This window comes from Cnephaeus nilssonii (genome assembly GCF_951640355.1).
Source record: "Cnephaeus nilssonii genome assembly, chromosome: 3".
In the NCBI taxonomy this organism is placed as follows: Eukaryota; Metazoa; Chordata; class Mammalia; order Chiroptera; family Vespertilionidae; genus Cnephaeus; species Cnephaeus nilssonii.
Genome location: NC_137074.1, coordinates 66,203,461 through 66,217,056, shown reverse-complemented (window position 1 = coordinate 66,217,056; position 13,596 = coordinate 66,203,461). Strand labels below are relative to the sequence as shown.

Here is a 13,596-nt window from a genome sequence, read left to right as displayed (position 1 = left end):
AGCTACTACGTAGAACATCTAATACTCTTTGAAAAATGTTATCTCTTTAATCTGTTCTTCCCATTTTATTATAATAAGGCTCACATAATTTAGGAGGCGGGGGGAAGAAAAGGAAAAGGATTTTGTTCCAAATATGAGGAAGGAAGGGAGATTGGGTAGTATTATCCATAAAGATGAAATTTCAGATTGAAAAAAAAATATGCCATTAGAGTGAAAACTCCATGTATCATAAAAAGGATAATAGAGCAGTTAAGAATATAATGAATTAAAAGCATTAAGGCAATATGTTTCTAGTTCTTAACTGCCATTACCTAGTTGTGTGACTATGGGCAAGGACTTTCAACTCTCTAAGTCTCATTTTCTCAACTGTTAAAAAAGTAGGGGCTTAAAACAGGCACATTACATTATGTAGACATCCTCCTAAAATTGCTATTTCTACTTCCACTCTCCTTATCATCTCCCCCTCTTCCCAATCAGTTATCCACAGAACTAAAGTGGCCTTTCATGACCTTAATTATATATTAACTAGAGGCCCGGTGCATGAAAATTCATGCAATGGAGGGGGGGGTCCCTCAGCCTGGCCTGCCCCCTCTCACAGTCTGGAAGCCCTCAGGGGAGGGAGGCGATCTGGTGATCAGGGGAAGGCAACACCCCCATCACATCTCTGCTGCTGCCACTGCTGGCAGCACAAGCCTTGACTGGCCCTGGTTACCTGAGCCTCGGGTGGCCCTGGGTGGGTGGGCAGCTGCCATCGGTGGCTTTCCTGTGCCTTAGGCTGGCACTGGGAGGCTAGGCAGCTGCCATCGGTGTCTTACCTGCACCTTGGTCTGGCCCTGGGCAGCTGGGCAGCCACCATCCGAGCTTGCCTGCACCTCGGGCCAGCCCTAGGCAGCAGCCGATATCCAAGGCTTGCCTGAGCCTTGGGCCGGCCCTGGGTGGCTGAGAGGCTGAGGGGACTGGAGGACTTTAGAGGCAGGCACGCGGAGGAGCTGAGGGGACTGGGTGCCACCATCTTGTGGCTGTGGGTGCTGCCATCTTTGAAAGCATGGCAGTCAATTAGCATAGTCCCTCCTTATTCGCTGTGGGCGCCACCATCTTTGTGAGGACATGATGGTCAATTAGCATATTCCCTCTTTATTAGATAGGATTAAACATATGGCTTCCTCAGTAATCTACTACCTGTTGTGTTTTTTAATGTGTTTACATGTGGTTTGTTTACTTTGATATTACCTTATTTGACTTCTTTACTGACTATTTACTTATCTCTAATGTAAGCTCTATAAACTCAGAAATCTAGTCAGTCTTCATAATGCATCACTGTCAGTTAAAATTGTGCCTGGCATATAGAAGGCTCTTAATAGAAGTTTGTCAGATAACTGAATAAACTTACTGTATTATGTTACTTAAACTGGACTAATGTAAGTAAGTAATTTTTTAAAAATAAAAAGGTTGTTTGACTAAACCTTTCATATGACTTTACATAGAGGTCCAATTTCCGTTTCAATTAGACATTGTTGATTTGCATTTATATAGCTTCTTTTTTCATTTTTACCAATTCTTTAGCATATTTAGAATATTTATCTCTTCTCTCAGAATACTAATTAGTAGACTTACCTAGTTTACTAACTACCATCGGCAAAATAACTCTATTGACAATCAGGGTGATTAAGCATACTGACACTCCATGAAATAATACCTAGAATTGAAGAAATACAAAGTATTGATGACAGTTTCATATAATATCTTTTGTATTTACCAGTGTAAACTAAGCTAGGTTATACTATGATAATAGATGCTCATGGAGGGGAGAATTTGACTATCAGACTTGATGAAAGTACTCTGGGGATTCTCTATCTTCCCACATATATTTCATCCATGCTTTTGGAACCAAACTAAAAATCAGGACACATGGTTTAACGTAAGTGTATACTTATATATACAGACATTGGTAAGAAAAACAAAACTTGTCTTCAAATATAATTGCTGGATTTCTTGGGCCCTAGGAATATGCCTGTACTTCATCAATTCCTATCTACTCTACACACCCCCAGTTCTTTGCTAAACAGTACCAGTACACCTGTGTCAGACAATTCTCCTCACCCATGAAAAGAGAACAACTCAGGGGCCTTGATATGTTTGCTCCACCTCATACTTTAACTCTCTGGAATCCCTTCATTGTCATTAAGGAGGAGCAATTAATAGTTTTGGTGCCACTTGTTTTCTGTCTCTTATATTTCAAGTTGGTCTCCATTGATGAGTGGGGCAACACGTTTCAATCTGAGACTGTACACTTCTGTTAGTTTATGGAATTCTGACTTCCAGAACTTTTGTTAAACTTTTATCTAGTTCTCTGTTCTTTGGCCACAGATGGAAGTTAGCTACAGAGCATGAAACCACACCAGAGGCTCTCCCCATTACAATCACTTAGGAACCTAAAATATTGATGCCCAGGAAGCTCTTACTGTATATTCTGATTTAATTCTTTAAGGGTGCAGCCCAAGTAGTGGTATTCGGTATCCTTGTAAATCCATATATGATGTAATATAAAGCCTTCTACTTTGTTCTTCTTTTTCAAAATTGTTATGTTATTCTAGGTCTATTATATTTGTAAAAAAAACACCCCAAAACACCAAGGTATAATCTACCTACATTGAAATGTACTTGTGTACCATTTTAACCCTCAATCTATCATGGTGTAGACTATTCTCATATACTCCCAAATTTCTTTAGTGTCCCTTCTCAATAAATCCCCATCTCATAAGAGGCAACTACTGTTCTAATCTATTTCTATAGATAAGAACTGACAATTTAAAAACCTTCATATAATTAAATATTAGGTTTATTATTGTAGTTTTAATTTGTATTTTCCTGGAGTAATGCTGTTGAACATTTTAAATGTGCTTAGTGGTATACATATTTCTTTTTGAAATGTCTGTTAAACTCTTTTTCCTAGTTCAAATATTGTTTTTTTATTATTATTATTATTATTATTATTATTATTATTATCATTATTATAAAACTAGTGGCCCAGTACACGAATTCATGCACATTGAAAGGAAATTAATTAGAAGAAATATTTTAATATAGCTATTTGTCCGTCCTCTATAATAAAAGTGTCAACCAAATTCACGATAGACAATGACAGATTGAAACACACGCGTGTGATTGGCACCAGCAGGAGCTTTATAAGTATCACACATGCGTGAGTCAACTTAGCCTTTTATAGATATAGAATAAATTTGCTTAATTAGACCTGCTTTCTGATTTAGCTAAACTTTTTCCAGCCCAGTGAAGCACCCCAACTTCTCTTTCAGGTAATTGTCAGCAACACAGCAGTAAATATCAACATGAAGCAGATTGTTATTGTAGATCATGCAGGGAGAACAAAGGGTAAAATATTTAATTGCAGCAGTGTTTGACTATATTCTGCGCAGTGAGAAAACCTGAAGTCATTTTCAAGGTCCACTTTTTCTTACTTCTTTTCAGTCAGGTCAAGTTTCTAAGCTTTCTAAATATTCATTTTCTGGCTAATGAAAAGAAAATAGGATTCCACCAAGTCTCCTATCTACCTACTCCAGGACTTCTGTGAGGATCAAATGAGATGAGGCATGGGAAAATGCTTCACAAACATTTGGTTAAAGTGTAAAATGTTTGCCCCTGGCTATAAAGCAAATGGTTCCTGGGCTGAAGAAACTGCAAGGAGGCTAGTCGCTAGGGAGAGGAAGCCAGGTGTTGCTATGTGACATCATTACCCAGAGCCTACAGCAACCATTTCCGGGATGGGCTGGGCTGTGGGCCACATTTTGCGCCATGGGGTTTTGGGCAGCATCAGCTGCGATTTGGTGGGCTGTCACTCCGGGGTGGTGGCAGGACCTGTGTCTCACTTGTGGGAAGCCAAGTGTTGCTTTGTGGGTGCCAGGTCCACAGTGCAGTTTCTCTATAAGTGGCCAGTGTGCATCATGGCAGTTTCTGCCCCCTGGTGGTCAGTGTGTGTCATAGCTATTGGTAGGATGGACACTTAGCATATTAGCCATATATATATATATATATATATATATATATATATATATATATATATTAGCAATTTTGAAAAATAGGCATGCATTGTCAGATATATTGTGGATATTTTCTCCTGGTTTCTGACTTACCTTCCATTTGTGTAAATCTTTTGATGACCAATGTTTTTAATGTTGATGTTCAATTATTATTATGTTCTAAGAACCTTTGTCTATTTCAAGGTCACAAACATTTTATTATGTTTTTTTCCAGAACTTTTAGAGTTTCTGATTTTATATTCAATTCTATGATCCATCTCAAATCAGTTTTACATATGGTGTGAGGTAAAAACAGATTTTTTTTCTTTTTTTTTCCTACATGAATATTCAGTTGTTCAGCACATTTGACAGAAAGACTATCCTTTCTCCCACTGAACTGCTTTGGCATCTTTGTCAAACATCAATTGATTGTATTAATGTGAGTCCTTTCTGGAGTCTTTATTTTATTCTATTTATTGTTATGCTAACATCATACCAACTTAATTACTGTATCCTTGTAAGTTTGTATATGAGGTAATATAAATCCTCCTACTTTGTTCTTCCTTTTCAAAATTGTTATGACTATTCTTTTCTATTTCTATATATTTTTATATTTGGCTTATTTGTTTCTAAAACAAAACTGCTAAATTGGATTATGTTGAATATAGTGACATCCTAATGATCTTAAGTCTCCCAATACATGAATATGGCATATCTCTCCATATATTTAGGTTTTTAAAATTTCTCACAAAATTTCTCTTGAAGTTTCAGTGCACAAGTTCTAAAAATGTGGAAAGGAACCTCTAAGATAGCTTCCAAAGATATCCTCTTCCTGGGATTTAGGTCTATGTGTAATCACTTCCTCTCGAGTATAGACTGAACTTTATTGACTCACTTGTAATGAATATTGAATATGTCAGAAATGATGGGAAATTACTTCTAAACTAGCTTATAAAAGGACTGTGGCTTCTGTCTTGGGTGTTTGTTCTTTCTCACTCTCTTGCTTGTTCATTCTGAGAGAAGTCAGCTACCATATTGTGAGCTGACTTATGGAGAGACCCAAGTGACAAAAGACTGAGAGGGAGGCTTCTAGCCAAGAGACAGCAAAAAACTTCCAACTGCCTTCAAGGAAGTAAATCCTGGCAACAACCATACACATGAGCTTAGAAGCAGATTCTCCTCCACCTGAGTATTTTGATAGCTATACCCCCAGTTTATGCTTAAATAAAAGTTTATAAGAGAAACGGAATCAGAGGCATCCAGCTAATGTGCATCAGATTTCTGGAAAGTAAAATATATGATGAACACAATAAATTTAGTTAACATTCATTGTCTCACATAGTTTCAATTTTTTCTTTCTTGTGATAACTTTTAAGGTAGCTTAATTATTTTCAATATTAATGCATATTTTTTTGCTTGTCTTATGGTGCAGGCTAGAACTTACATCATAATATTCAATAAGGGCAGTGAGAGTAGACATTCTTGCATTGTTCCCATTCTTAGGAAGAAAATAGTCTTTTACTATTAATTATAATATTATCTATATATTTTTGTACATGCCCTTTTTAAAAAATATGTATATTTTTATTCATTTCAAGAGGAAGGGAGAGGGAGACAGAGATAGAAACATAAATGATGAGAATCATTGCTTGGCTGCCTCTGCAATGGGGATTAAGCCCACAACCTGGGCATGTGCTCTGACCAGGAATCAAACTGTGATCTCCTGGTTCATAGGTCAATGCTCAACCACTGACCCACACTGGTCAAGCTAGATGTTCTTTATTAACATTAAGAATTTCCTTCTACTTCTATTTTTTTAGAGATTTTATCATGAATGGATATGAATTTTGTTCAATGTTTTTTCTACATCAATGATATATATGATTCTATAAATGTCCACTACATCCTATTGGTTGATGGTGTCATTTCTTCCATATCCTAGCTGATTGTTGTTCTATATTTGTTGAACAGATTACAGGGAAGAGTGTTAAAGTCTCCAAATAAAATTTGTCTATTTTTCCTTCTAGTTCTTAGTTTTTGCTTCACACAATGCCAGTCTTGTTTGGAACGTATTCATTTAAGATTGCTAATTTTTACCCTTTTGCAGTTCAATCTACTGTTAAGTACATAAAAGAAATTCTTCATTTCAAATATTATATTTTTCAATTATAGAATTTATCTTTCATCCTTTTTATTTTCTCACCCCCCATAGAAATATTCCATATCTTCATTTCTTATTTCCATCTTTTTTCTTTAAGTTCTTGAATATATATTTAATAGTGTTACAAGTTTCAACATCCACATCATTTCTGGATCTGTTTCAATTGAATCATTTTCTCTCTTAATTATAAATCACATTTTCCTCCTTCTTCACATGTATATTAATATTTTATTTTAGGTTAGACATTATGGATTCTACATTCTTGAGAGTCTTGATTATCTTTCCTTAAAGAGTTTTGAGTTTTATTGTGTCAGCCAGGTAATGTACTAGCAGATCACATTATCCTGCCAAGGCATGGCTTTAGTCCTTCTTAGACTGGATCTAGAGTAAACCTTACTGTAGGGCACAATTCTCATTTCTGAGATATGGTATTTCTGGGGTTATGACAACACATGTGGTGTTCATGAGGTTTATACTGTATCTAGTCAGAACTCTAGTATCTGTTAGTTCTGTGTGGCCTCCAGAATGTCCAAAGCTCTCGAGTGGCTCTTTCCCCCCCAATCTTCCTCTAAATCTCTGCTTTCACAGATTAGTATTGGACTAGTGGACCAAGGAAATCTCCATGCACATTTCTGGTGCTATTTCTCTTTATACTTCTTCCCTCCTGAGCACTCTGCCCCAAAATTCAAGCTGCTTCAGTAGCCCTAACTCTATTTTTATACTCCTTGAGACTACTGTTCTGTTTGGCCTCCACTTTTTTGTGCCAAAATTTGGAAAAAAAGTCAGATGAACGTGAACTCACCTAATGTGTTTATCCTTCTCATAAGGATCTAACTATGCAATGTCTTTGTCCAATACCTAAAATCAGTTGCTTCATATATTTTAACCAATTCTATAGTTATTTACTATGGGAAGTAAGTCTGCTATCCATTATTCATCATGGCCAGGGTCAGAATTCCACAGGCATTGGTATGTTTTTAAAGTTCCTGAAGCATTCTAAAATGCTTTTGAAGTATAGGAAGACGAAATTAGTTAAATATAGTTTAACTAGAAGCCCGGTGCACGGATTCGTGCACCAGTGCTGTCCCTCGCCATGGCCCGTGGGGATCAGGCTGAAACCAGCAGTCCAACGCTGCCTGCCGCTCCTGCTCATCCCAGCCCCACTGTGCCTGCTGCTGCCAACACTCAGTAGGTTCGCTGCCACTCCATTGCAGTCTCCAGGCTGCAACGGCCAGCCGTGAGCCCTGCATCTGGCGCCCATAGGTCAGCTAAATGGTGCTCCCACTATGGGAGCGCACTGACCACCAGGGGGCAGCTCCTGCATTGAGCATCTGCCCCCTGGTGGTCAGTGCACATCATAGTGACCAGTCGACTGGTCATTTGATCATTCAGTTGTTTGGTTGCTTAGGCTTTTATATATAGACTAGAGGCCTGGTGCACAAAATTTGTGCATGAGGAGGTTCCCTCAGCCCGGCCTACACCCTCTCCAATCCAGGACCCCTCAGGTGATGTTAAACTGGCAGTCAGAAATCCCTCTTGCCATCTGGGACCTCTGGCTCCTAACTGCTCACCTGCCTGCCTGCCTGATTGCCCCTAACCACTCTGCCTGCCTGCCTGATCACCCCTAACCGCCTCTGCCTGATCACTCCTAACTGCTCCCCTATTGGCCTAATCACCCTTAACTACTCTGCCTGCCTGCCTGATTGCCCCTAACCATCTCTGCCTGCCTGCCTGATGGCCCCTAACCATCTCTGACTGATTGCCCCTAACTGCTCCCCTGCCTGCCTGATCACCCCTAACTGCCTCTACCTGTATGCCTGATTGACCCTAACTACCTCTGCCTGCCTGCCTGCCTTATCACCCTAAATGCTCCCATGACAGCCTTATCGCCCTAACTGCTCCCCTGCTGGCCTGATTGCCCCTATCTGCTCCCCTGCCAGCCTGATCATCCCTAACCTCTCCCATGCCAGCCTGGTTGCCCCTAACTGCTCCCCTATTGGCCTAATCACCCCTATCTGCTCCCCTGCCTTCCTGATTGCCCCTAACCACTCTGCCTCAGCCCCTGCCACCACGGCTTTGTCCAGAAGAATGTCCAGAATGATGTTCGAAAGGTCGCTTGGCTGTCTGGTCTAATTAGCATATTATGCTTTTACTAGAGGCCCGGTGCACGAAATTCTTGCAGGGGGGTGTGCCTCAGCCCAGCCTGCACCCTCTCCAATCTGGGACCCCTTGAGGGATATCGTTTGGACATCCCTCTCATAATCCAGGACTGCTGGCTCCCAAACGCTCACCTGCCTGCCTGATTGCCCCTAACTGCTTCTGCCTGCCAGCCTGATCACCCCCTAACCATGCCCCTGCCAGCCTGATTGATGCCTAACTGCTCCCCTGCCAGCCCAATTGCCCCTAACTGCCCTACCCTGCCGGCCTGGTCACCCCCAACTGCCTTCCCCTACTGGCCCAGTCACCCCTAACTGCCCTCCCCTGCTGGCCTGGTCATGCCTAACTGCCCTCCCCTGCTGGCACAGTTACCCCTAATTCCCTCCCTTGTCAGCCTGGTTGCCCCTAACTGCCCTCCCCTTCTGGCCTGGTTGCCCCTAACTGCCCTCCCCTGCCGGCCTGGTCATCCCCAACTGCCATCCCCTGCTGGCCCAGTCACCCCTAATTGCCCTCCCTTGCCAGCCTGGTCACCCCTAACTGCCTTCCCCTGACGGCCTGGTTGCCCCCAACGGCCCTCCCCTGCTGGCCTGGTCCCTCCCAACTTCCCCCTTGCAGGTCTGACCCCTCCCAACTGCCCTCTCCTGCTGGCCTGATCACCCACAACTGCCCTTCCCTGCTGGCCATCTTGTGGCGGCTATCTTGTGTCCACACAGGGGTGGCCATCTTTGACTACATGGTGGCGGCCATCTTGTGTGTTGGAGTGGTGGTCAATTTGCATATTACTTCTTTATTATATAGGATTAGTATAGATAGTAATAAGAGCTCACATTTATATAGTAAATATATTGTACAAATCTATGAAGTAAACACCAATATGGTCCAACTTTACAGATGAGAAATTGAGGCATTACATCTTACCTTGTGAGTAGCAGAGACAGGATTAAGTTAATATTTTTAACCTTTTTACTGAAGTACCTTTTTATGAGTATTAATAAGTTAGCTGTAGGGTTCAGCCAAATTAAAGTAAGGACAGAGTGTTACTTTCTTCTCAACCAGTTACTACTAGTGAGGACATTTCATTAAATTATTTTATTACGAAGGTTTTATTTAAAAGAAGGTATACATGGCAACATTATCATCATCATCATCATCATCATCATCATCAAAACTCATATTTATTGTACATTTACTATATGTTAAACAATGTATTATGCGTTTTATGTATATTTTCAATTTCTCATAACAACTCTTTAAGATAGTGGTATGCTAGAGCTGACTCTTACCAGTTCCTGAGAACTGCTCTTTAAATTTTCAGGAAGTTTATGAGCTGATTGATGTTCTGTTGGTGAGAGTGATCACACAACAGATATTACTAAACATTAGAGCCTCTCTCCTCCCCATGAGACGTCACTTGCTAAACAATAACTAGCAAACCATTGGTATTATTATTAAGTCTATTTTAGAATCAGGAAACTAGCATATGGGATGGGGGGAGAATTAACTAACTTGCTAATGGACACAGCAAATTGCAGCCAATTTTAGATTCTACATTCATGTGCAGTGTTCAACATTATACTGGTCAGAATGTATGGTAATGTCATTAATCTTTTTTAAAATTTATCTTTATTGTTGAAAATATTACAGATGTCCCTCCCCCTATTGACCTAATCATGATTACGCAGGCAGGTTGAGATAGGTTCAAAAGAAAGGGGAAGCCATGTAATAATAGCTAATTTTGGTTTAAAGAGCAGTGTTTGCATATTTAGTTTTTTAAATGTTTGGACTATTATTTAATTAGACATGAAATTACTACTTTGCCTTTATTCTCTTTACGCTTGGAATTCATGTAAAAAACCAGAGTGAAAGTAATAAGTGCACTGTGATGTCTGCATAAAAAGTTCCTTACAGAGATCTTACCTCGAGATGAGGAGGAGGAAGAGTCATGCCCATTAGGTTCTGCTATGGAGAGATTGGGGGTAATATCTTGAACATAACTCCAATTGGAAATTAAAATGTTTTGGTTCCTAGCAACACTAAATGTAGACTCATATAGTTACAGAAGGCCATAGAGTCAATCATGAGTAGGTTTCTGTTGTTCTTGAGTGGGCATTATGAGTAAGTAAAAATAAAAACATTTATTGAGTACATATTTTATATCATATATTATTATTTTTTAAATATATTTTTATTGGTTTCAGAGAGGAAGAGAGAGGGAGAGAGAGAGATAGAAACATCAATGATGAGAGGGAATCATTGATTGGTTGCCTCCTGCACACCCCCTGCTGGGGTTCGAGCCCACAACCCAGGCATGTGCCCTTGACCGGAATTGAACCTGGGACCCTTCAGTCCACAGGCCAACGCTCTATCCACTGAGCCAAACCTGTTAGGACATCATATATTATTTTTTTAGAGAGGAAGGGAGAAGGAAAAAGAGATAGAAACATCAATGATGATAGAGAATCATTGGTTGGCTGCCTCCTGCAAGCCCCCTACTGGGTACCAAGCTCACCATCCAAACATGTGACCTGACTGGGAATTGAATCATGACCTCCTGGTTCATAGGTTGATGGTCAACCTCTGAGCTACACCAGCCAGGCTCAGATACTATTTTAAATTATTTATGTATTTTAATTCCTTCAACCTTCATAATAAACTAATCGTTAGGAGTGTGAAGAAGGGATTTAGGGATCCCCAAGCTAGAATGTGGAAGAGGGAAGTTGCCAGTTATTCCTCCTCTGCCCAATCTTGCCATCATAGTTAAATCACTCCCACAGTCCAAGTGGGGTTGAGCTACCTGACTGATTGCCTATAACTGATTTGCATATAACTTTAAATTTGTATATGTGTGGCCACACAAAAGCATATTTTAGCCTTGGGTAGGGGACAGAGGCAGGCTAGAAGTTGTCAATGGGGAAAAAGTGGGACATATGTGATACTTTCAAGAATAAAGATATTTTAAAAGCATATTTTAGTATACAACAACCATTTTAATTAAGTTTTCAAAAAAAAAATTTCCTTTTACTTGCGATTTTTCCCTCTCAGTTCCAACAGAAAGGTCAGAGTAGGCAAGCAGGAGGGCCATCGTTACATTAGGCAAACCTCTCATTTCACTCCAGACCATTATGAATGCCCAGCGCCAGCTGAACCCATCACCAAGTCGAGACAAAAGAGGGCTCAATAATAGAAAGACCAGAAGTCTAAAAGACAAAACAAATTTTTAAAAGTTATTCTTGTAATAGAAAGTTCTTTTCATTTCACCCTACTCTATTCCCCTGTGGAATTTCCAACTCTCAGACAAATAAGACATCTTTCATGTACATAGTATCAAAGGAAGGCCGAAGGGCATTCCATACAGAGACATTCATCTTCTTTGTTTCTTCCTGTAGGGTGAGCAATAGGAAAATTCCACATCACTTTTGGTGGTGCTTTTTCAGGCAAAAAAGAAAAAGTTTGAGATGTTTTGTATATATAATAAAAGAGTAATATGCAAATTGACCGTACCTCCACTACACCCACTAGCCACGCCCACCAGCCAATCAGGAACAAATAGACAAATAAACCCAACCAAGATGGCTACAGCCACAGAGAGCAGGAGGGAGGTTTGGGTTTCCCCGGCAATGGAGGAAGCCAAGCTTTCCACCTGCCCTTGCCAGCCTAGGCCTCCACTCCAGGCTACAAAGTTTCAATTAAAGAAGGTAAATAAACCCTAAACAGAAATGGCTGCTGCCACGGAGCTAGCAGAAGGCTTGGATCCGCTCCAGGCTACAAAGTTTCAATTGTAGAAGATAAATAAACCCCAGATACCAGGGCCTCCACTTGGGTTGCTGGGGGGTGTGGCCAGCCTGCAAACCACCACAGGCCCCTTGCCCAGGCCGCCCCACACCCCAAGGGAACCCCCACCCTGATGCAGGACACCCTTCAGGGCAAACCAGCTGGCCCCCACCCATGTACCAGGCCTCTATCCTATCTAATAAAAGAGTAATATGCAGATTGACCATCATTCCAACACACAAGATGGCTGCTCCCATGTGGTCAAAGATGGCTTCCCCCATGTGGACACAAGATGGCCACCACAAGATGGCCAGCAGGGGAGGGCATTTGGGAGGGACCAGGCCTGCAACAGAGGGCAGTTGTGGGCGATCAGGCCAGCAGGGGAGGGCAGTTGGGAGGGACCAGGCCTGCAAGGGAGGACAGTTGGGGGCGATCAAGCCTGCAGGGGAGGGCAGTTAGGGGTGACCAGGCTGGCAGAGGAGGGAAGTTGAGGGCAACCGGGCCTACAGGGAAGGGCAGTTGGGGGGGAACCAGGCCTGCAGGGGAGGGGCAGTTATGGGTGACTGGGCCTGCAGTGAATGGCAGTTAGGGGCAAACAGGCTGGCAGAGGAGCAGTTAGGCATCAACCAGGCTGACAGGGGAGTGGTTAGGGTGTGATCAGGCTGGCAGGCAGAAGCGGTTAGGGGCAATCAGGAAGGCAGGAAAGTGAACAGTTGGGAGCCAGCAGTCCAGGATTATGAGAGGGATGTCCAACTGCCGGTTTAGGCGAGATCCTACCGGGATTGGGCCTAAACGGGCAGTCGGACATCCCTCGAGGGGTCCCAGATTGGAGAGGGTGCAGGCTGGGCTGAGGGACATCCCCCCCATGCATGAATTTCATGCACCGGGCCTCTAGTGTGTGTGTATATATATATATATATATATATATATATATATATATATATATATTATTTTTTATTTTTTTTTTCTGTCTGGGATCCCAAAAAGAAATAAAAGTAAATTAAATGAATAAGAAGTAGGGAGAAAAGTTCTCTTTTTTTTCTTGGTAAACTTAAATCTTACTGAATCTGCACAATATTGGTCAACTCATTTCTATTTCTTCTTTCATTTACATATCATTCCTATATTTTATACTAATTGTATCTGGTAATTTGGGACTAATTTTCATTTACTTGGCACTAGCCAACTTGATATCAACTCCCAACTGATTTTCCTAGATGGAAGTAGAATGTTAACAGTTTGAATGATGGGGATTACAGAATTCTGAGACTCCAGTTATAGTGTGTGTTTTTTTATCTCTCTGTCATGTCCTTTTCACCTACATAGGCAGACTTTTTTCTGCCTCTTCACACTAGAAATAGGCCAACAAAAATTATTTGAGCAAAAAGGACATTTACAAAGAGAACTTCCTTATGATTTTAAAAACCTCTTTCCAACTATGATTAGTAGGAAAGTATTTGTTATGAAATATTA

At 41.0% G+C, this 13,596-nt stretch overlaps 1 protein-coding gene across 1 annotated transcript in view; it reads right to left on the bottom strand.

Moving 5' to 3' along the window:
• The window catches only part of SLC9C1 (solute carrier family 9 member C1), a gene marked incomplete at its 3' end in the record, with an annotated part of 91,370 nt that overhangs the window by 54,560 nt on the left and 23,214 nt on the right, over nucleotides 1-13,596 (bottom strand). Inside the window, exons 7-8 of the mRNA XM_079766310.1 lie at nucleotides 11,375-11,549; nucleotides 1,615-1,696 (exon numbers count right to left, since the gene is read on the bottom strand). Coding sequence (XP_079622436.1) covers nucleotides 1,615-1,696; nucleotides 11,375-11,549 — 257 coding nt within the window. The remainder of the gene's footprint in view (nucleotides 1-1,614; nucleotides 1,697-11,374; nucleotides 11,550-13,596) is intronic.